This window comes from Anoplopoma fimbria, chromosome 24 (genome assembly GCF_027596085.1).
Source record: "Anoplopoma fimbria isolate UVic2021 breed Golden Eagle Sablefish chromosome 24, Afim_UVic_2022, whole genome shotgun sequence".
Classification (NCBI taxonomy): domain Eukaryota; kingdom Metazoa; phylum Chordata; class Actinopteri; order Perciformes; family Anoplopomatidae; genus Anoplopoma; species Anoplopoma fimbria.
The window spans coordinates 11972628-11996303 of record NC_072472.1 but is presented as its reverse complement, the minus strand read 5'-3'; the positions used below and the strand labels follow the sequence as shown (position 1 = coordinate 11996303).

The 23676-nt window shown below is 39.7% G+C and overlaps 3 protein-coding genes across 6 annotated transcripts; all 3 read left to right on the top strand.

Moving 5' to 3' along the window:
• The first annotated feature begins 209 nt into the window (after nt 1–209).
• Nucleotides 210–4541, top strand: LOC129113785 (uncharacterized). Of its 2 annotated transcripts, XM_054626257.1 has the most exons (6): nt 210–305; nt 1194–1544; nt 1658–1977; nt 2074–2169; nt 2886–2924; nt 3462–3551. In XM_054626257.1, the coding sequence occupies exons 2-5, from the start codon at nt 1209–1211 to the stop codon at nt 2914–2916; spliced, it is 783 nt and encodes a 260-aa protein (XP_054482232.1). In that variant the 5' UTR covers nt 210–305; nt 1194–1208; the 3' UTR covers nt 2917–2924; nt 3462–3551. The 2 variants fall into 2 exon arrangements, with proteins under 2 accessions (XP_054482232.1, XP_054482231.1); XM_054626256.1 differs by lacking the exon at nt 2886–2924 and having other exon boundaries at nt 3462–4541.
• A 1834-nt stretch (nt 4542–6375) lies between these two features.
• Nucleotides 6376–13401, top strand: cct8 (chaperonin containing TCP1, subunit 8 (theta)). Of its 3 annotated transcripts, none has more exons than XM_054625434.1 (16): nt 6376–6537; nt 7085–7175; nt 7284–7363; nt 7466–7615; nt 7922–8102; nt 8735–8796; nt 8883–9020; nt 9447–9625; nt 9733–9799; nt 9900–9987; nt 10092–10207; nt 10460–10531; nt 10677–10841; nt 11239–11358; nt 12053–12181; nt 13109–13401. In XM_054625434.1, exons 1-15 carry the CDS (start codon nt 6478–6480, stop codon nt 12158–12160), a joined length of 1677 nt encoding a protein of 558 aa, XP_054481409.1. In that variant the 5' UTR covers nt 6376–6477; the 3' UTR covers nt 12161–12181; nt 13109–13401. The 3 variants fall into 3 exon arrangements, with proteins under 3 accessions (XP_054481409.1, XP_054481408.1, XP_054481410.1); XM_054625433.1 differs by having other exon boundaries at nt 12053–12185; XM_054625435.1 differs by lacking the exon at nt 12053–12181 and having other exon boundaries at nt 6378–6537.
• Nucleotides 13402–14056: 655 nt separating this feature from the next.
• Nucleotides 14057–22560, top strand: rskrb (ribosomal protein S6 kinase related b). The gene is made up of 13 exons (XM_054626484.1): nt 14057–14250; nt 15497–15787; nt 15909–15992; nt 16493–16561; nt 17411–17480; nt 18330–18437; nt 18697–18737; nt 19738–19765; nt 20028–20117; nt 20294–20382; nt 20690–20800; nt 20930–21043; nt 21150–22560. Exons 1-13 carry the CDS (start codon nt 14221–14223, stop codon nt 21384–21386), a joined length of 1362 nt encoding a protein of 453 aa, XP_054482459.1. The 5' UTR covers nt 14057–14220; the 3' UTR covers nt 21387–22560.
• The last annotated feature ends 1116 nt before the right edge of the window (nt 22561–23676 follow it).

The following is a 23676-nucleotide window of genomic DNA, read 5'->3' as shown; positions in this document are numbered from 1 at the left end:
CGTCAAAGAAAGAAAATATAAGACAAAAAAAAAAAAAACTGCTGTCATCTTTATTTCCGTCAATTTTTTAATCTTTCAAGCACGTTGTCTTTTGATAACCAGAGCCGTGACTGATGATAACCATACAGACTCCCCACGCCGAGACGTAACCCGCCTCCGTATAACGTGTTACGTCACACGTTGCGTCAAGGGCGTGGTGACGCTGTGGCTGCGTGCGGTCTGCGGTCCACCGCCAAATTCAAACAGCGGAAGAAAGAAACAACAGCAACAGGCAGCTGGAGCAGACGATTCTCACAACTACTGAGGTAAGATTGCGGTTAGATAGTTGGTAATACTTGTTAAGAGTGTGCATTTTTCTAACTTTATTGTTCATTTAAAGCAGAAGTGCTAGATCGCTGTTATTTGCTGATCGGGCTGTGTTTTTGGAATAAACTAAATATGTGACGCTACTTGGTTAGAGAATAAAACAGAGGCATGGCAGTCTGCAAAACTACAAATCCTCATCAAACAATACCCACAAAACTCACTTCCCTTCCTTTCTTCATTGTCCACATTTTTCACACACTCAGTGATAACTGTGCAGTACTTTCTTTAAACTTTCTTTATTAGTTCAGGATTATGAGTTAAACTTGTTTATCTCTGCCTTAGTATCTTGTAAATTCTCTAATTGTACTTATATGATACCTTATGTGACTTATTGCTTCGTTTATTTAAATTTTATTAGAATGATGTTCTGTATTGTAGTTATGGTCTTATTTATGGCTACAACTAACAATCATTGTCATCCTGGACTAATCTATTCATTCATAAAATGACCCATTATATTCTCTTTGTGTGGTGTATCTAAATAGTAATTGTTACGTCTAACCAATAGTCTTTAACTCGTTCATTCAATGTGCATTCAATAAATAACATATGATCACATCTAAATGTAGAAAAAGAATAAAAGTCCTGACGTTTGAGAAGCTGAAAACAACTGAAGCATTTTTCCAGATAAATTATTAATTGATAATCAAAGATGTTGCAAAATGCTAATCTGCTGTAACAGAAGGTTTGCCCGAGATCTGTAGTCATTGTCAATAATCCTCATACTTGTGTAAAGCGCCTGAAACAGTTGTTAATAAATCTGCTACTATTATTATGTTATAAAACACACACTGCTGTTCTTTTTAACCTCCACTCTCCTCCTGCAGGTAAGCTGAGTGAACATGGCATCTTCAATGATGGATGGAGTAGGTAAAGCAGTAGTGGGAGTGTGGCGTGCGCATACGGTCCTGGATGAGTCTGACGGTGCAGAGAGCTCCCCGGAAGCTCCCGACCGTTTCCGCAAGCTTCGCTCTTCATCTTCACTCAATTCTCTCCGAATGACTTTGCGAAAGAGGCTCCCACTACGTTCCGTCCAGACCAACTCCCTCCCAGAAAATCCAACTTGGGAAACCAAGAAGGATTGGTCCAAGAAGGAAACCAAGAAGGAGCAGCCGAAGCCCAACGCCGTCCACAAACTCACACGCAGTGCTCGGAACTCCATCACCGACGTATATCAGGTAGATAGACTGGTATGGTTTTCAGTCCAAAACCTATTCAGGTTATGATATAAATGTATGCTAATCAACCAAATCCCTCCTCATCACCTCTGTCCCTTTTCTCCCTTAATCAGAGGATGCAGAGGACAAGAGAGTTTTCACGTGAGGAGTGTTTGGTAGCGACCCCAGGTCAGACATGTGAAGGGGAAGAACCTGGTGCATCAACTTCTCATACCCCAAGACGAACACCCAGACGCACGCCCGGCCGAGCTGCAACACCCAGGCGCACCCCCAGATCAGCTGTCACACCTGGACGTACCCCTGGCTCTAGAGGAAGAAGGACTCCTGAGGCTGGCGTACGAGGGGTGAAGACAGGAGGAGGCCGGAGGCAGCTGGTCCGCATGGCTGCATTACAAAGTCCCTTTGCCTCCCCAAACACACAGAACCAGAGGAAGTAAGTCTTCTGATATATTCATTCAGGCCATGTTTTTCAGTTTTGCCCTGCTACTTTTCATTGATGTGATACATGTTTGTTTTTCTGCTGTAACAGAAAGTTTGACAGCGAGTTGGAGACAGTGTCCAGTGGGATCAGGAGGCTCAAACATCTGTCCAGGGCCTTCGACAACATAATTGGCAGAGACAACGGGTAAAGCATCTTCATTTTGAGTATTTAACATACAGACCACTGAGCGTGTTGTGAATATTAATATCTCTGTCCTTTCATTTTATTATTAGTCATTAGTGTTGTTTGCATTTTGAGTGTTTGAGTGTTTTTTTCTTGCGAGTAATGATGAATAGTGGGTTGACGGTGGGTGAAATACAATTTCTGTATGTGTGAATGAAAGCGTGTGTGTGTTGTAGGTGAATGAGAGGGTTGTGTGTATTCGAAGGAAGCCATCGGTCCATTTTCCGTTATGCATACATATTCTGCATGAAGGAGACCACAGAAACTCATGATCACCCTTCCACCCAAAGAACCCCTCACAGATGTCCTTCCCCTCCCCCCACACACATTCTTCCCGGCTAGATTTGAAACTGCAACTGTGTTTCTGGTATGCGGATGAGGAGGGAGTAAGGGGGCGACAGCAGGGGGAGAGTATGGGTGTGGGAATTGGAGCCAGATAAAATGACAGAAATGTGCTCCAGAGAGAGGTTGGAGTATATATCTACATCACTTCCTGTGTTGACGTTCAAAATGTTGAATCGTGGTCTGGACCAATCCAAAAAGAACGAAAACAATAGGAGCACATGGACCGTCGTCCGTTATCAGTTTGCAGTACATGTAGCCAACGGCTTTCCTATCTGAATGAAAGGCTCGTCCTTGGGAAGTTTAAACACAAGTTTGTTTTCCTCCTACAACAGGCAGTTCAACTATTCCCTAGTTGTGGAGTAGGGAAAAAGGTAAACTCAAATATCTAAACATTCTGCTTCTAAAACCAGCTGAGTTGTTGAAATGAAAGGGCATGGCTGCTATATGTCTGAAATTGAAAGTATCTCTTTTGTGACAAATGAATAACTGGCATTGTCCAAGAAAAGGATGCTCTTCTCTATCACACTCGAACTTCTTTACTCCTTCACTAACCGCACGCTTTATTGACTCGTTCTGTGACCTTATCCGCTGACATGCTTTCTCCTACTTACCAGGCTGTCTGCAATTAAAAAAATCTGAATTTATGTAATCTTAATTCAAGGTCATAAATATACTTAACATAAACCAAAATGAAAAAGTCAAAGTTCTTTAAACAGTAAATAGTAACAACCCAAAAAAAAAAGGTTCAAACGACTTTTAAAGACTTTTGTCCTTATAAATGTGATTTTTTTTTTCTTCTTTTCTTTCAAAGATATACTTATAAAGAGGAGAGAAGTAAATCAATGAGGCATGTGGACACTTCAATAACCATCTCCTGCTGCAGTCATTATTTTTCTCTCTTTTTGCAGGAGCAGTACAAAGGAACGTTCTGGAGGAGCAGTGATGAGAAAGTTGGACCCCAGCGGTAAACTCAGTCGCTCAAACCTGACACGTCGAGCAACGAACCTCTCAAACACTCTGGGAGGTTTGGCCCACACAGCTGTGAACACTATTTGCAAACCCAACTGAGCTACAATCATGCCTGTGTGTAAAACACAGATCCTTTTTGGAGCCATGTTTCACACTTATCTTTATTGAGGTATCAGTTATATTTTACTTATAGTGTTGCCAGTATGATACTGGGAGTTACATGGCAGCTTGTCTTCTCTTTTTTATATATATGTTGTGTGTAGTTGGAAACATTCAAGTAATTCTTGTTTGTTTGCATGTCTCAGGTTAGCTGGTTGTAGGTAAAATATCCTCAGTGTAGCTGCCAAAGGGATTTCTGTATTGTTTATGTACCCGTTATAGCTGCTACAACCAAATGTCTGTTACATTTTCAAGATACTAATATTATTGTTTGTATTCTCACTCTGTGCTTAGAAACATGGTTTCCAGTTTATACAATTTACTTTATAAGAAAAGACTTTTTGTATTTTAGAACAAACCCTAAAGTTCTTGACAAACGGGAGATTCATATTCCTGTATTTTATATGTATGCAATAATGTACCTAACATTTGTTTGTCCTTTTTTAAAATGTCAATTGATTATGCCAAACTGTAAAGTTTATTTTCTATAGAAGGGGACTTTTTTATATATAATAGCTTAGGTAGTAAGACTTTTTCATTTTTCCTTGAGGCCGGGCTTCTTACTATTAATGGCCCGTGGATGATTCATGCATCAATACTTTACACATAAATCATTTGATAATGTAATGGGGGAAGATGTAATGACTCGTTACCTTATGTCAACGATGATGATGTTATAAAGCCATATCCAGCAGGTTATTAGAGCTGTGACTTTCAAACAAACAGCCTTAAATGAAGCGAAACACTTTTCCTCTCTGCCATTTCTATGTATTGGTACCTGTTTTCTGCAATAACGAGAGAAAGGGAGATTCCCAAATGTGAAGAAAAAAAATTGTTCAATAAAACCTGTACGCTTCAACAACCCAAAAGTTGTGTCATTTTTATTACTCCACACGGCAACAGCTGTGGTCGCAGCTGTTATATTTCTGGGATGTCTGTCCATATGTACCTTTGTAGTGAATCTGGTCCATTCTCACCTAGAGGGAACTTCTTCAAATCTGGCACAAGTGTCCATTTGGACTAAAGGATAGCCTGATTAGATTTCAGAGGTCATTGTGACAGACATGGATGTAAAATGCAATGACTGGTTGATGGAGGCATACAGCCGCGATGCTCTGATTCTAGTTTATTATTTACATTACATGATAATTGTTTTGTACTGTTAGAACTGGATCGTTTTTGAGACTATTTTCTTTTATTTAGTAAGGATATGATGAAAAAGTGGGATAGGGTGGCATTATGAAGCTCTTTTCTTTTTATAGTTATTGTAAGTTGGTATTACTGTTCCCATGTTTGTCACTTACTGTTTGAATATTAGTGGATACGTTTACACCATATGACTCAACATCATTTTTAACCGAGCAGCAACTGTTCATATGTAATGTGAGCTAGTAAAGAAAAATATTTTTGAAAAAAATAATTACAATGCTTTATATGATATAATATAATGTTATACCTAGTTGTGGAAAGCAAATAAATATATTTTCCCAAGCACTGCATAACAATAATGAGTTAGCCTACTTGTACTTATTTGAATATTTCCTAGGCTTTTTACTCCACTGCATTTACTTGACAGCCACATTTCAGAAGTATACATATTGATTAAAAATAAATATTTGTTTTTAATAACTAATCTTTAAAAGGAATAACAACACATGAACAGTTTATAAATCATGACGATTTTTTTTAGATTTAACTTCAACCACCAAACAGTGTATGGAAATAGCCTCTTAGTGACTACAGTACCAGTCAAAAGTTTGGACACACCTTCTCATTCAATGGTTTTTCTTTATTTTTATTTTTATTTTTTCTACATTGTAGATTAATATTGAAGACATCCAAACTATGAAGGAACACATATGGAATTATGTGGTAAACAAACAAATGCTCAACAAACCAGAATATGTTTTAGATTTTAGATTCTTCAAAGTAGTCGAATGAGAAGGTGTGTCCAAACCTTTGACTGGTACTGTACCTCCAAAATTGAAATGGTTTTTTTTCATCACTTTATCTTAAATTGATGCCTGACAGATTTTACAGATTATACAGAAGTATAAAAGTGAGAAGTATAAAAGTGAGAAGTATAAAAATAAAAAAAGTACAAATTAATAATCATGTACTTTGACTTCTGTAAATTTGCAAAATGCGGGACTTACTACAGTATTACAGTATTACCTGCGAGTGGCTGCCTTTTACAGCAGCTCCTGCTCACCTGTGAGCTTTTTTCCTTTAAATTTGTGTTTTTTGTTACTTTTTGTTACTTTCTTTTACTTATTTAATTATTTGAAACACTAGTGCACTATGGCAGCGAGACACGTGAAGTTTGTCGCTGTCTATCTGCATTTTTCTGCACTTTTAATACTTTTTTTTTCATTTTCATTTTTATTTTTATCTTGTTTTTCTTTTACTATGTATCTTGTGTGCACTTTACCCTCTGCTGCTGTAATCCTGCACATTTCCCCGCTGCGGGACTAATAAAGGATTATCTTATCTTACCTTATCTTACCTTATCTTATCTTATCTTATCTTATCTTATCTTAAGTCTACATGGCATTTTTATTTTCTCTAAAGTACATAAATGATGATGAACCAGAAGGACAACAGCTCCCCCAGGTGGTGTGTCATAGTCACAGCAGGTGAAACGAGAATCGCTCAGTTTGTCCCTTGCTGCCTCCCGTCTCCGATCCCACGCCTCGCTGAAAACGCTCCTCCTCTGTCTCTCCGGCTTTGTACCCAGAGCTGAACCCACGCCGCGGCTACCTTCTCTAAGACACCGGGGCTGCTAAACATCCGAAAATGGCTCTCCACGTTCCCAAAGCTCCGGGCTTTGCCCAAATGTTGAAGGACGGCGCCAAGGTGAGGTCAAATCAGCCTGTTGGGAGTAGTTTGGTGGCGTTTAGTGAACGTATGCTAACTAGCATGCTAGCCAGCGAGTTCGCATGCTCATTCAGCGTCATGTGGGAGAGTTCTAGAAGGAAGCAAGGCCGCTTGGATGGATAGAAGGCTGCGTCATTTCAGTGTTTTTACCTCTTAAACACACTGCTGCGTTGGTCTGCATTGTTATAATGTTGTCTTACTATGATGATGATGACCACCTGTCAGCCAGTAGTCACACCCTGTTAGCGTTTAGCTTCACTGTCAGCGCCAAAGGCTTTCATTGTCGCATCTCGCTGCTCAGAGATGCTGATGCTTCCTGTTTTAGGTTAGCTTGAACTCATCTTTCATCTGCTGATTGCCCCAGGATAATGCTGATAGATTCACTAAAACATTCTTCTCCATAACTTGATATTTACTATGCCAATAACTATTTGTTTGATATGAATACTAATGAGATGTAAATTCCCCATCTCTGCACAAAAAAAAAGTCATAGCAGTTGATTTAATATGTTTTTCTCTGATGCAGCACTATTCAGGGCTTGAAGAGGCAGTCTTCCGCAACATCAAAGCATGCAAGGAGCTTTCTCAGACCACACGCACCGCCTATGGGCCAAATGGTAAGCTCTCTACTCCATCAGTAAGAATATATTTTAGTCTCGACCTAATGAATGTATATTGGTGTGACAAATCAGTGATGGTTAAAATATGACGTTGTTGCCTTTCAGGTATGAACAAAATGGTCATCAACCACTTGGAGAAGCTCTTTGTCACCAATGACGCCGCCACGATTCTCAGAGAGCTCGAGGTGAGGAAACTGCACTTTCTTGTGTTCCATACTGCGTACAGGAATGATTTTTTATAAAATGAGCGAATTTAACGGTTTCCGTGGCTGTTATTTGTTTTATAGGTGCAGCATCCAGCCGCCAAAATGGTGGTTATGGCATCCCACATGCAAGAGCAGGAGGTTGGAGACGGTACAAACTTTGTCCTGGTGTTTGCTGGAGCTCTGCTGGAGCTGGCTGAAGAGCTTCTTCGTATGGGACTGTCAGTGTCGGAGGTAAACGAATGTAGTCACTGAATTCCATCATGCATATGCGGCAGGGTCTTGTGATAGAAACTCTAGTATTTACTGTCCTCTCTGAAACACTTTGCAGTTTCTAAATCATATTGGTAAAAGGAAAAAAAGATGTTTTAAAGAGAACACTGTTCATTGTCTTATTGGTGTGTTGGGTTATGTCTATTGAAAACAACTATACCTTTTTAGAGCTGATATTGATACAATAGTCTGCAATACATACATTTCTGCAACCCAAAGAAATGAATTGCTGCATTTGCTCAATGTTCTCTTTCCTCTTTGACTCAGGTGATTGAAGGCTATGAGAAAGCGTGTAAAAAGACTCTGGAGATCCTGTCGGACTGCGTATGTTCCTCGGCCAAGGACCTACATGACGTTAAAGAGGTGACCTCTCTCATCCGTACAGCCGTCATGAGCAAGCAGTACGGCAACGAAGACTTCCTCGCCAACCTCATCGCACAGGCCTGTGGTGAGTCAGCAATCTGGACTACTTTTACCAGGAGAAGGCACCTTAGGTGATAGCTCAACACTTGCAATACGTGTGCGATAGAGTTTTTGGGAAATGTTGGTGTCCTCTCATCAGCATGCCAAATTAGCCTTTTCCCAGCCATTTGTAGTTGCCCTGCTTGTTCTTTATGGTAGTTTGATTGTTTTTCCCCTCCTACAAAGACCCGCCCCCCTCTACGTCTGATTGGCTAGTACTTGTTGCCTTCTTTGCAGAACTTGTTAAGTTTATTGCTGATGAACAAGAATGTTGTGGTGTTGGTAGGGTAAATGGTTTCAACTCAGATATGGATGGCAGCCCCATTTATAATAAAAAAAAAAAAAATAAAAATTGTTGTCATGCATGTTGCCTAAACGGATGGAACAAAATGACAGATCATGTTGTAGATTTAAATTTAATGTGTGGTCATAATTAAACTTAATGTTAACTGTAATGTAATGATTTGGCAAACTGATAAAAGGCAGTTCATACCAAAAAAGGTTGCCAACACTCGACCTAAACAACACTAGTTGTTGGCTGTTAAAGATAATTAACTTGATGGTAGTATTAATTAAGGATTTCTCTAACCTCTTTTTCTCTACTGGTTTATGCTACAGTGTCCATCTTCCCAGAGTCCGGCAATTTCAATGTTGATAACGTCAGAGTATGCAAGATTTTGGTAAGCAGCATTATCCATTGAATATTTTTTTTGTACGTGTTTGTATTTGTTGTTTGCCTCCAAGTTAAAGTCTGTGGTGTTTTCAGGGTTGTGGAGTGACAGCGTCCTCCATGCTTCATGGCATGGTGTTTAAGAAGGAAGCAGAGGGAGACGTCACATCAGTAAAAGATGCCAAGATCGCCGTCTTCTCCTGCCCCTTTGACTGCATGGTGACAGAGACCAAGGTAATGAATACTTCAGTCTCCCTTTGATGCTTTAGAGAATTCTGACCCACAATAAATAGAGTCAATTGAGCTTAGATTTTATGTTCTAACAAATGCTGGCCACCTAATAGGTTTGATCAGTTTCACATATGACACATTTCAGATTTGACTCTGATAAACTGGAGTTGATCTCACAGAAGATATTTTTGCATGTCACATTAGAAAAAAGCTCAGGTTTAAATTATATAGTTGTTGATGGCTGAAAAACATTTAGCAGCTTCTGTTCCAGCGTCCTGTTATTGTGCATGCTGGCTCACGGCCACAGTGTCGTGACCGGCTTGGACACTTGACTAAAACAGCCATCATGAAAGTTAGAAGTAACGTGTGTACTTTTGCTTCTGTGACAAGTCAAAATTCCTTGTGTGCTAACAATGGTCTGTCTCACAGGGCACAGTGCTGATAAAAAATGCAAAGGAGCTCATGGACTTCAGTAAGGGAGAGGAGGATATGATGGAGGCTCAGGTGAAGGCCATCAAGGAGTCTGGTGCCAACGTGGTGGTAACTGGGGGGAAAGTGGCTGACATGGCGCTGCACTACGCCAACAAGTACAAGCTCATGGTGGTCAGGTAAGACCCTCACAACCTCTGATAATCCAAAAAAGTGTGATAGTGGTAGTATACCTTTTTATCACAGTGTACTTCCCAGTCCTAAATCTGCCTCCTTCCTCCATCAGGCTTAACTCCAAGTGGGACCTCAGGAGGTTATGCAAGACTCTGGGAGCTGTAGCACTGCCCAGGATGGTGAGTGTCATCATATTTTGTTCAGATCAGGTATATCAGCCGCAATAAACGCATTATCTTGTATATAATGATTTCTTTTTCTTTTTTTCTGTTTTCATAGACGGCCCCAACTCCAGATGAGATGGGTCACTGTGACAACGTGTACCTCACAGAGGTGGGGGACACTCAGGTGGTGGTCTTCAAACACGGTAAGTCATGTTCTGCTACATCTTGAAAGTCTTAATTTTGAGTTTAAGGCTCCTTTTGAGTTTAAGGCTTAATATATTGTTTGTTCTTGATTTGTTTTAAACAGAGAAAGAGGACGGTATCATTTCAACGGTGGTGATCAGAGGCTCCACTGACAACCTGATGGACGACATTGAGAGGGCTATAGATGATGGCGTGAACACCTTCAAGGTTCTGGTCAGGGTAAGTTAAATCGCTGTAGGATTCTTGCATTTTTTTGGAATAAGAAATATAAATTAAAGAATCTGTCAATTATTTTAAGTTGTCTAAATTGCCATTTTAATACACAAATTGTTTTATTATTATTTATAAGTAGCAACAAATCGCAATCATCAAAGTGAAAATATATGTATTTGCTTTGAGTATTTGTATTAATTTACTGCTTGTCCTGCACAACAGCTACAGTTTTTTTTTTTTTTGTTTTCTTTTCTCTAGGACAAGCGACTGGTACCTGGAGCAGGAGCCACTGAGATTGAGCTGGCCAAAGAGATCACCTCATATGGAGAGGTATGCAGATTCAAGTGTATCAACAGAAGTGCTACATGTTCAGACAAAGGCCTCTCCTCATGGTTTTGCCCTTTTTCTCTTTACTGCATCACAGGCTGATGAATTGCAGAAACATAACCTTTCTCCCCCCCCCAATTCTCTTTAGTCCTGCCCCGGTCTTGAACAATATGCCATTAAGAAGTTCGCCGAAGCCTTCGAGGCTTTGCCACGAGCGCTGGCTGAGAACTCTGGTGTGAAGGGAAGCGAGCTCATCTCCAAAATGTACTCTGCACATCACGAGGGAAACAAAAACATAGGCTTCGACATCGAGGTGGGTATTTGTATACGTGGAAATCGGAACAAATATTTAAAATGTGCCAGTCAAAACTGGCTTTTTCAACCAAGTCTGTGTGGTTCAGTCATGATTTCACATGAAGCCATATTGCACAGAAAATCTTTCATATTTTTTTTAAAATTCTGTTGTAGAGGCGTTTTAAATAATGTTAGGAAAAGAGTCTATTATGGTGATTAACATAAAAAAATGTAGCCGGTTAAATTGCATAATCATGCACATTAAGCTTGTGGCAACTATAGCACAAGCACAGTACAACAGTTTATACAGCTTCGGTTTTCCTGTATGCAGAGGCATTTCTGTTTGGATATATTGAACTAGATGTATACGTGTTTGGTTCTGATGACTGATATTGTGGATTTGATGTTGTCTTTAGGGAGAAGGCCCCGCTGTGAAGGACATGCTTGAAGGTGGCATTCTGGAACCTTACCTGGTCAAATTCTGGGGCATCAAAATGGCTACCAACGCTGCCATCACAGTACTGAGAGTTGACCAGGTGTGTACAAAAACTCACAAATACTCGTGAAACACAGATGATCAAAGACAATATTAAAATAATGCATATTCAATGTTTCTTGAGGTTAATGGAGGCATTATTTCCATTATTCCATTATCATTATTACTAATTAATACCTAAGTCTTAGAAACGTGTCACAAATTTCACTCAATTTCAAAAAGGCTTAATATTAATAATGTAGTTTTAGGAAACATGCCACAGACAGAAGTGAATAGTGTGTTTTTTTTTTCAGCAACACCTTAATACATATCTAATGTGTTTGGATAATTGAGCATTATGGCAGCAAGCCAGTGTATGTGGTATTGATTGAAATAAACTACAGCACCGACATTCATTATAACAAGGAACATATCAGCCGGTTGAACTAAATTAATGCTTTTTTATTTTATTTTATTTTTTTATATAAAGTTGGTGTATATCATTGGAATATTTATGTGTATTTGAATGAAGGATTTTGCTTTAACTTTTTCCTCACCAGGTTTATATACACACAAAGCAGATGACTTCTGTCACATAGTTTCTATTCAGTTTTATTTTTGACGTGTTTATAATTTGATAAAAACCCAAATGATGTTCTTAAACTTGGCAGGTAAAGTGTTATTGGGAAGGCCTTTGATAATTAATAGTCTACCGGTAGTTGACGTTAGTGTGTGTGTATATATGTGCGATGCAGATCATCATGGCTAAGGCTGCAGGGGGACCCAGGGCTCCCAAGCAGAGAGGCCACTGGGACAAGGACGAATACGATGAAGCGCCTGATAATTTTGACTCTCACCATTAGAGGGTCGCACACACGCCCTCCGTCAGTAGGTCCTGGAATGCGTGTGTGTTTTTTGACTCACACGGATGTGCTCACGGGACACTGAAGTTGTGAATTTTTTCTTTTGCCTGTCACTACTAACACAGGGTGTGATAACTCACTGCAGAGAATTGTTGCATTGCTGCTGCATTTGGCTACTTCTCGGGTGTTTTTTAAAATACTACTAAGTGTGTCACAGACAGCAGACTAAATCACTGACTATAAACCTGCACAAAACAGATACAGTATGGTTTGATGGCATGCTGCATGTACTCATTAACTACATTTTTATTGCAGTGGACGTCCTCTGGCAAATGCAGAATTTAGTAATGTTGCATTTAATATAATTTGATATAAAGGGAACATGTAAATGAGAGGGGGGGGTCATTTCCCTCCATCACTGTGAAGCCATTCTACTTCATCAGAAACTGCAGTCTCTAGATCTCAGTCCACTTCCTCAACTACCAGCAGAGTGAGATTATTTACACCATCAGATCAAATTATGAACTTTTAACTTTGCCTGGTACAAAGTGCCTGTAGTGCTGTGATTAGTCCCAGCATTTACCCGGATGGGGGTTTGGTCTTTCTATTTTAACATATTTCTTTTTCTTTAGTCTTGAAGCATCAATTGCTTTTCTCCGTTGTAGCACATTTTATTTTCCAACGTACATATGCCCATATATGCTCATGAATATTTCATCACCATAGATGGCCCACTTCGGTACCTGTAGGGATTTATATTGCCCAAAGTTATTATGAGCAGGAGTTCAAGCAAATCTATACACTTTTTTCTCCCATGGTATCTACTGTCCAACAGGTCTGCTTTAGTTAATCAATCTGTAAAAGTTTAACCTGCCTGCTGCGTGGACCTCCGTGTTCTTGATTTCCAGAAAGAAAGCCCCGACTGACCGCTGTCTTTTCTCCCTGCAGATCATCATGGCCAAACCAGCAGGGGGACCCAAACCTCCCCAGGGCAGGAAGGACTTTGATGAAGACGACTGAAACTGATGCCCTCCAGCTAATGCTCCTCAAACCCCGAACGCTCCCACATGGATTGACGAAACCTTTTCTACTTGTTTATTTAAAGCTCAACAGTTTGGTTTATTTTGTAGAAATTACCACGCATTGATTTAACAAATGTGAAAGTCAAATGTATTGATTGCACTGTTTGCTTTATTTGTTCCTAGTCCCAAATAAAAGTCGCTTGGGCTGTCATGTCTTTGTTTGGAATTTTGATTTTACTTTATTACGTCAATCTGATTTGAGTATTCTGGTCATTGAATGAAGGGGAAAGAAAGTTAGATCTGGTGACTGTGCCATTGGATCCCAGTTATGGATATCTTCAAATGTATCTGCCTCCATCCTGTAAGATTACCTTCTCTTGCAGCTCACAATCAGCACTGTCCTGGGATCCCTGCTTGACCTACAAGCATGCATGAATTTACCTTTTGATGTTGCCTCGCAGGTTTGCTCTTAACATCTTGTTGAGACAGTAAAAATATGCATGCGATGGTTTATTTTTTAAGAACAAGTGATATGAAGAATTGAATGGAGAGGTCTATTGAAGACCTAGCCCTACAGAATGCATTGATAAGTTTTATTGATGCATGCATTTGTTTGTTCCCTGCAGACTAAATAAATAATGCAACGAGGTCTGCCATGCAAATGATGCAAAATATACTGGAAATTGTCATTTATATGTGTAGATATGTGTGCACAGAGCAGCAGGGGGAGCTGAACTCCAGGTTGCGGGTCTCATTGGATGACCAAAATGTGGGCGGATTTGCGCTGACGTTGCCCATACTCGGGATTAACTTGTTTTTATGTCGCCACATCTATCACATTTTTGCACCGGATAGCCTGCTCAGCTGCTGATTATTGACAAACGCGTATTACTTTGCGTCTTATGCCCTTAAATCAGTCAGTGTGTTGCGCACAAAAGTGTTTATAGGCTGCCGGGAAGGCGCGCAGCACGACGTGAGGTGCCTGGATGAGGAGCAGACGTCGCACCGGGCTGACAGTGCTGATGTCCCGTCACACTGATGGGGGCCGACGGCAGTAAAAACAGGAAGGTGAGAGATGAGTGACATTCCTGGTTGCTAAGGTGTGACGCAGGAACGGGGGTTCCCTGTTCCCATGGCGACGATTCGGTTCCTGAACTCACCAGGTAGCAACGACGGGGCCAGTCCTGGACGTGCTGTGTTTAAACGTGTTTTAAACCCCGTTTTTAGCAGTATATTGAATTAAAGTGTCATCAAACTGCCTTGTTAATGATGAATGAGTAGTTTATAGTACATTTCATGCGTGTCTATTAAAAGTCCATTTTAATCTTTATGCTTTTACTCTGAAGAAGACATTTTTCACGCTTCCGGTATTGACATAGAACTAAAAATCAATATGCAATTGAACGCCTTATAACAATGTCAAAATGAAATCCTATTGTTGCTCTGTCTCTGGGCAGATTCAGTCAGATTGCACAGTGATTGCAGCTATTTCTGCTGAGTGACTATAGATGTGTCATGTAGTTTGGCTCTGATAAGAACATCCTGTGTGGTTGACTGCACACAGATTGCACCACAGAGCATCATATCTGTTGTGCAGCCCAGAGGGGGAGGAGAAGGGTCGTGTGTGAACGGGTGACTGCATATTGGATGCATAATAAGCATGGTTATTTCTCTCTCTCTCCCTCTTGTTAAATCTTACATGAGAGCTGGAACTCTTAAGTGAAACTAACTGCTGGCCACTGATGCTCCATCGATGCATTTTAGGGGGGTTGCACAAGACTGATCATTTTGCAAATGTAATCAACAATCTTTGGTTGGAGTTAGAGATTTCAATTTCCGCCCCCCTACACTTACCTCTATAGTAGGTCCTGCATAGACTTGCAGTTCTGAGAAGCAAACAGAGGAGGAGATGTGTTTGCACTGAGCAGCTCCCCAGTGTGTGTTTTTAAGCAGCAATGCTTACTTTACCAGGTCAAACTATGAATATAAATATATTTTTAAAAGACCATCTTTTTGTCCTGCATAGCTTATACCAGCACTGTTGGCTCGTGAGTTAGTGGGTTATGAACTTCCCAAAAGGTCAAGTAAAAGAAAAAAAGTTGCTTTTAGCAGTGCACACCTGCCTTGATAAGTGCTGATTGCATAAAACAAAAGTGAAATCTAGCGAGGCCCTTAAGATCTTTGTAAAAAACTGACATTGTTTTTTTTTTTCAAATGTCTTCACAGAAAGCTTGTTCACTGTCATAATACATAATCTCCTGATCTGTACCATAAAGCTCCTTGGTGCATTCCTCTTCCGTTGTTTCCCCTACAGAGGTCCGCTGAAGGGCAGGAAGATGAGGACTTCTCATCTGGATGGCGGGGCTTCCTCTCCAGCATGGGTCTGTCTATCCCAGCAGGCCTATGTCGCTTGGCCCCACCTGCCCTCCGGCTGGGCCAACATCGAATGCTCCAGGGCAAGACTCCCGACATCCCGGAGCATGTGCTGAGGCTGGCGGGAGTCGGTCCAGGCAAACTGAGGGCCGAGTGGAGCCTGCCGGGGTTCATTACCATGTTCCTGCCTGAATTCCCCCACAGAAATGTGCCTGGGCACGAACACTTTCAGGTAGACCTCAAATCAGACATGGACGCAAATAATATGTAAGGCTTGATATGATTTGGGATAACTACTCTGTCTTTGTGTTTGTGTCTCTCTCTGCCTCTGTCACTGTTCTTCACTCCAACAGGTGTTGAGTTATATCGCCAAAGGTTCATTTGGACCCATTCTGAAAGTGAAGGACAAGACCAAGCAGAAAACATATGCTGTCAAAGTGAGTCTTCTGCTTGAATCTCACATTTTAAACGTCTTTATTTGATAGATCAAAGCCACAAATGTACAGCCAGTTTATCAATTCATGAAATGCTTGTTTAAGAAAGGAGATGCACTTATGACTTCTGGTGACTAGTAGTTCTCTTGAATACCTATGTTGAATACACTTCCTGTAAGTCGCTTTGGATAAAAGCGTCTGCTAAATGACTGTAATGTAATGTAATGTAATGAAAATACAGTATGAGATTGATTCATTTTGACTTGCTATTTTTAATTCTGACTTTTGAAGGCCTGTAAAATTGACTAAAAGTTTCTTTTTAATTGCCAAATTACCTTGAATTCGAGCATGTCATTTTTTCTGTGGCCATTGAGGCTTTTAATATACAAATAACTGCAATTGTGACAGTAAACTATAATAATGAAATAGATAATTGTGTGCATGTCAAAATCCTGGAAATTCTGCACACAGTATTTCATCTCAGTATTTTTGACATCCAACAGGTTATACCTAAATCAGAGATACTAAGACTCGGGGTGTTGGAGCAGTCAAAAGAAGAAGTTATTGTCATGGTGGGTATCGGAAACAATTTGTGGATTTTAGAAAAGTACCATCTTGAAAGTTTACAGGCATTTATCTATGCATATGAAAGGACTGTGTTTTGGAAATAGTAAAAACAGCATCCAAAGTCATCAGTATACCCGTCACTTTTCATTCAATCCTTAAAATTTGCATACTAAGGAAAACATTGCGATTGATATGTGTTTATGATTTATTGTCTTTTATCCTGTGAAACTAAATTAGGCTCTCTAGTCAAAAGGATAAGCAGTTACGTTTATATTAAACCTACCACATGGGGCAGTGTAAATGGATATAAATCAGTACTTTCCAGTATCAGGAGAGGATTACATGAAGGTTACCTTTCTTGTGCAATCAGTCTTTAACTGTTTGCAGAAATAAGATCTAACTCAAATGTTAAATGAATAGAATTTGTGAAAAAGAACATAAAATATCTAATTCAGATAATATGTTATTATACATATCCAACTTATTAAATATATCAACACTGATGGTAATCATATGACAGTATAAATTAAATGCATGTAAGACTGAAGTTAATGCCGTGAATGTATTTAGTCCTCATGTATTTGGTCTGAGGAGGGGTTACACTTTTTAGGTATTTTAATTCGCTCTTCCCTCAAAAATGATGCATCTGTGATGTCTAATTTTAACCAGTTTCATTTCTAATTCCAAACATGTCAGTTTTATGTCTTTGAATTTCTCCAACAACACCTTAAGTTGTAAGTAACGTCACATCTCAGAAAACTCGTTAGACCCAGTGAGGAGAAAAGTATAGAACTCTCTTTGATCAGCGGCCAAAATGGAGATTTTTCAGATTGACCTTCGACTTTTGCCCGCAGCGTCAGGTTCGCCACCCATTTGTCCATGACCTCCAGGACTGCTGGCAGACTCAGCGCCACCTCTACATTAGTGAGTCAGCCAGAGACCAGTGACCCGATCCAACCCAGATCCACTACCCAAAAACCCCTCACTCCACCTTTTCTCACCTCAACCCTTGTAGTCTTGTCCAGAACCTCTCTACAATCCCCAACCCGACACCTAGAAAAAGATGAACAAAAGAAAAAGAGATTCCCTTAATTTTTTGTTATTGTGGTTATTTCCCCCAGGTACACCAGACCCCTTCTCCCCCAACCTACCACTGCCTATATCTGCTCTGTCCCCTTTTCTTCTCCTCCACCGCGTTTACCCTTTTTTCCGAATCAGCCACTGACTCATAAAGTGTGACCCAGTTTGTTTGCTACCCCACTTCCTGTGAAAAGCGAGCAAAGTTAGCCCGGGGAGCGAATTGCTGAACGCTGCTGTAGCTCAGCAGGAAAACATGTGTCACGATCAAAAGAGAGGACACCCCTGCCTGCTTAAACAGTGAATCATGAGTGAATCACTAAGCCATGCATGTAGATGTGGGGGGTATTTGGAGCAAATCAAGACTATTTTAAGCCATCCTCCTGTATTACAAGTAGAAAGGGATAATCCATTATTCCACACAAACACACACATATGCACTTTTCACCCCAACCCACCGTTTTCCTTTATTTACTAAGACTGTGTGCTTGTCAGACTAAAAACAGACTACAGTAAATCGCCTTTGTTTGGTTTGTAGAGAAATATAATTTTACTCTGTCCTCACTTCCAGATTACTCTCCTCTTTCCTAATTTTCTTCACCAGTGTATGCTCCTCGTCCCGCTGACCTTCACAACCCCTCACACACCACATCACATGACAGAAACATGTTTTTAATGCTGTCTCTCCTACCACAGTGTGTGACTACTGCAGCACAGGAGACCTGTACACCTACTGGCAGATGATTGGTCAGTTCACAGAGGACACAGTGCGAGTGTTTGCAGCAGAATTGGGATGTGCACTCGGTGAGTCATTTATAATGCATACATATTAACAACCTCACTTTTTTCCTCAAATATCCTAGTTCAGAGGTGACTACAGGGAGGTTTCCCTAGCTAACAGTATTTAATTGTAAGTAATTATAAAAAGAGGACTCATTAAAATGAGCTCTCAACGAATCTCCCACAGCAACAAAGCACTGCCTTGGGTTTTAGACATGCCAGTAGGATTTGAAACATTTTAGTTCTTTAGTTGAGTTTTACATTCTTTACTGTTTTTTTGCAGGATTTCTGCACGACTTTGGGATCATTCACCGAGATGTGAAGGTAAGAGAAGGGGGTAATTCACTAATTTTGGACCAAAATGACAGACCATTTGTTCTGATTAATGGTCTACAAAATGCAGACAAATGTATTTATTTTTAACAAAGAGTGCGGATAGTATCTGCCTTTAGTTAAAAGTAATAAGGTTGTTTTTATCTGTGTTGTGTCAAACATTTGGCCATCGAACATTTCAAGCCATCGCTCAAAAGACATCATCCATTAACATTGAGGAAAAATATAAATCATAACAGTATATTACACATCTTCATAAGAGCAAATAGCTAAGTCTCAAATAAATTGTGCACCAAGTAACAAGAGAAAGAAAACAAATGCTTCAGGCCAAAAATGTATCCTGATCAAGTCTCTTTCTTCCTCGGCTCCCAGGCTTTCTCCGGTTTACTGCCCTACTTGCATGTTTTATATATAAACAGCTAACTAAGCAGTCCTTGTGCATCATCATTGTTTAAAAAAATCTATTTCTGTTTTTGTCTTACTAAACAATAAATTGTGTGGTTCCCAGTAAAAACCTTTAGAGACTGAATGCTTTATACTTTAAAGATTTGTTCTAACAGTTCAGGGTAGATCTATTCATTAACATAACGTGGTTCCAAATCTGTTTGCTAGTCAGTCCATTAATGCTGTCTTATGTTTGACAAATTTGAGTTTTCCTTTTGTTCATTTATATTTTATTAAAGCAGAAATATTTTGAAATGTTTCAATGCTGTTAAAATACAATATATTATGTGTTTTTCCTGTGTACCTATCAGCATTTTTTTTTTATAAATTTGCTGTTTAATGCTACAGATTAAGTTTTATGACTTGTATTTGTTAAAATGCCCAACCTTGTGTGTAAAATAAGAATGAATTACCAACTTAATAATGAGAATAAGAAATCTAATGCTCAGGAAAATCTGCTACAAGATAATTTTTCTTATCATAGTTAATATGGTTAATTTGTTGATATGAATCGGTGTCTAATGTCATTTTGGCACTGTTTTTTTAGATGGAGAATATCCTGCTTACAGACAATGGTGAGTAAAAACCAGTAGAGAGCAGCATAGCTCTCACGTGCAGGAGAACTTTCCAGAGAACATACTGACTGTGCACATCTGTCACTAAATGCGCATTAATGAAAATAGTACATCTGTTAGCACTGAGGGGGAACAGCATTTTGCTAATGAAATCTGATTAGGCTGTGAATATTTATATATTGTATACCAGTTGTAACTGTATCAGTAAGAATAATATAATGTCACATGCACAATATGATGTGGATGAAATGGTTTGTTCTAGGACACCTCCGCTTAGCTGACTTTGGTTTGTCCCGTCGCCTGGAGAGAGGAGGACGAGCTTTTACCATTTGTGGAACCATCCAATATATGGGTGAGAAATATTCCACCACATCCACCCACATCTGCAGATGCTGAGGACACATTGCAAAATATTAACAGGATCATTTTTTGTGCATTATTTGAATCTATTATACTTTGAAATGAATATATTAATGTACAAAAATATAGTACATGCAGTGCTGTGAGCGTGCTCTGTCTGCTCTTCAGCCCCAGAGGTGCTCAGTGGCGGACCCTACAACCATGCAGCTGATTGGTGGTCGCTGGGAATTCTGCTTTTTTCATTGGTTACTGGGAAGGTGAGATGCTGTTGCCGGTAGGCTCGGCATGTCCTGCATGATGAGCAGATCTTACTCACGATCCTTCATCCAGTGACGTAGATGAGATTTATTTTTGCTGTAAAAGAAGGTTGTGTATCATATATTGGATGCTTTTTTTCATGACGTCATTTTACATTTAGTTAAAGGACTCAAAGTTAAATATGTTGTTTTTTTTTACATGTCATTAGAAGTCTTATGTTTTGCCATGTAAAAGTCTAAAATCTGGCCTTCTGCAAATTGAAAAACCCTGATTTATTTTTCTTAACATACCTCAAACTCTCCCCAGTTCCCCATGCCTCCAGAGCACGACCACTGCAGTATGCTCCGGAAAGTGAGGAGTTTTCCCTATGAAATGCCCCTCAGCCTCAGCTCCCCACTGGCCTTGTTAATAACGGAGGTAATTACACAAAGTTTAATTATATATCTACAAAACATTCAAATCTGCACTTGTTATTATTTGATTTCATGCACCAGTATCTACTAACCACTCAACCAATCATATCATGACCTACGTTTCTCTGACCAGCTTTTGTGCAAAACTCCGACCCGCCGCCTGAGGACCCTCGATCGTTTCAAACGCCAAACCTTCTTCCGTGGAACAACATTTGACCTCGAACTACTGCAGCGCCAGCCTGTGGAGGTAACCGATGAATGTCTGAATGTAGCCAGTGTGGTTGTTCAAACATGATTCAAATTGTGATTTTAGGAAAAGCAAAGTCATTGTTGTTGTTGTTGTCACTGTTCAGGTGATTCTGGAGCTGAGAGAGAGACCAGACAGAGCTGCCAAAGCTCGACGAGGCCTCACTTTGTCTCTGCAGCCTCTCAAAGGTTTCGACTACGACTCGTTCCTCAGCCCTCCGTCTACGCCGGACACACAGCTGGATGCAGACACACAAACCCACACAGCTGTACCACTGCCCGGCCCAGCACTCCCACTGAAACCTGCTCAGGAAAAAGGCCTACGTAGAGAAGTGTTTGTGTGACGCACTCTACGGTTTACAGTATGGTTACCAACACACTAAAAGGCCTACATTTATGTATTTCTGCAGACTTTTTCACTCTTACACACAGGTGTGGTGCACCTTGTAAAATGTCTTATTTAGTAAAATCCAAAATAGCTGATAATGATTTAATTTGACCTGTAGTAAACATCACTTTCCCACTTATATTTGCAATTTCTATGATTTTTGTGCATTTTTTTCTTGTTTGCCTTTATACAATGAGCACCTTTTCAAGCCTACTGGATTTTTTCAACAGTTGTGCAAGAAAGATTGCACTATTGTTGTCCATCTACTTTCAGTTTCAAGTGACTGGTCATGACTGCCCTGTTAATACATTGCAATCAAATTCACCTCACATGGAAAAGTCATGCTGGTTGAAGACAATGCACAGATTTATTTTTTCTTTTACTTCAAGATTTATGTAGCTTAGTAGAAATCCATTCAAAACTCCTCAATGAAATGAGAGTATTTCTGAACTTCTGCCTTTATTTTCATGTTGCATGATTATAAAACTTTTGGCAGAAGTGGATGAAAGAAACTCCCTGCCTCGTCTTCTAGGTGATTATGCTGTGAACTTGACTAACAACACCTATTCTGTACCTTTATTAATGCTGGGATATAAACTTTCCCTTACTTGACCTTAATTCTGTAGCAGCAGGACCGTCTCTCCTCCTTTACTATCTAAAGTCATGCAAGCATCACAACATCAGATGTGAACGCCTTCAACGTCTGCTTTAGTTTGAATCACTTATGACCTGCGACTCAGGTGAGCACACGCCAGTTCTCCCAGTTAAGCCTTGATTTTGTCTCCAAGATGGAACCCCGGCTGTACAGATATGAGCTGAGACTGAAAGGTTTGAATCAACAACAGTATTGTTTACCTACAGTTCACATTTTGATAGAAAAAGGACTTTTTCTATTGTGTACGGCTGCCGTAACCAGTCGGTAAACAGACCTTCATGCACTTACCCATCAGATTATATCATGATTTTGTAAAGTATGCCCTGATGTGTACCCAGAATGCCTCACGTGTGATCCTTAGCTTTCTTTTTACTGTCACCAAAAATGCTTATTTATAGAATCCTATTTATAAAGTTTATATGACTATTTTGGATGCTATTTGATGTTATATGTTATGGTACATTGTATTTTTGTAATTACCATGTAGCACAGATGGGATATTAAACTCTTACTTACAACAACCGGCTGATTTGGATGTTTTGTCTGTGTGACATTGCTTGAAGGAAGAGAGTCATTGTTTCACCTTTGCTATCAGTTAGGCCACATTGTGTCTGCAGAGGTGTTGCATGCCTTTATGTTTGGTTAAGAATAGATACGTTGTACATTATCCTGCAGTGGACATTTAGTGAAGTGTGCTGTACTGTGCAATTTATAATGTATACTTCAACTTCAATACATTTTAGAAGGTAGTATTTTACTTTTTACTTGTTTTCCATGGAACATAAATGGTTGACAAGTCAATATTAGGGGAGTATTCTCTAAAAACGAATCAGATTATTTTAACTAACATATCTCTAGATTAGAGAATTAGAGGACCACTGAGTGGCTTGTAACTTGTATTTCTATTTCCTTTTCCCAATGGGACTTTGTTACTTTCACCATTATTATCATATATATAGTGTTGGAATGAACTCCCCACTGACGTCAGGACAGCAGAGTCACTGCCCATCTTTCGGCGCAGGCTGAAAACCCACCTCTTCAAGAAGTACTACCCTGAGCCTTCCTCGTAGCACTTATTGTATTCGTATTAGTTTGTTGCACTTATTGTATTCGTATTAGTTTGTTGCACTTATTGTATTCGTATTAGTTTGTTTCTGCACTGTACTTTTGCTCTGGTTTATGCTCTTAGATGCTTGTTTAAGAAAGGAGATGCACTTATGACTTCTGGTAGTTCTCTTGAATACCTATGTTGAACACACTTATTGTAAGCCGCTTTGGATAAAAGCGTCTGCTAAATGACTGTAATGTAATGTAATATAAATATCTGGGTTTGTTTTATGGATTCTCTGGATTGGGATCTCCTTCAGGAAAAAAAAGTCAAACCTTTTGGTAGGATACCTATAGTTTTTACTGTTTAATTTTAGGCCCGGCACTGTATGATAATGAATACTCTTTTGTTTCATTTATCTTCAAACTAAGAGAAGAAAAAAAACCGAGTTGTACATTAAAAACTTTCACATCTTTTCCTGTTTCCTCTTAAAAGATGCAGAATCATGCTGCATCCTTGCTCTGAGCTAAGATGCTACCCTGC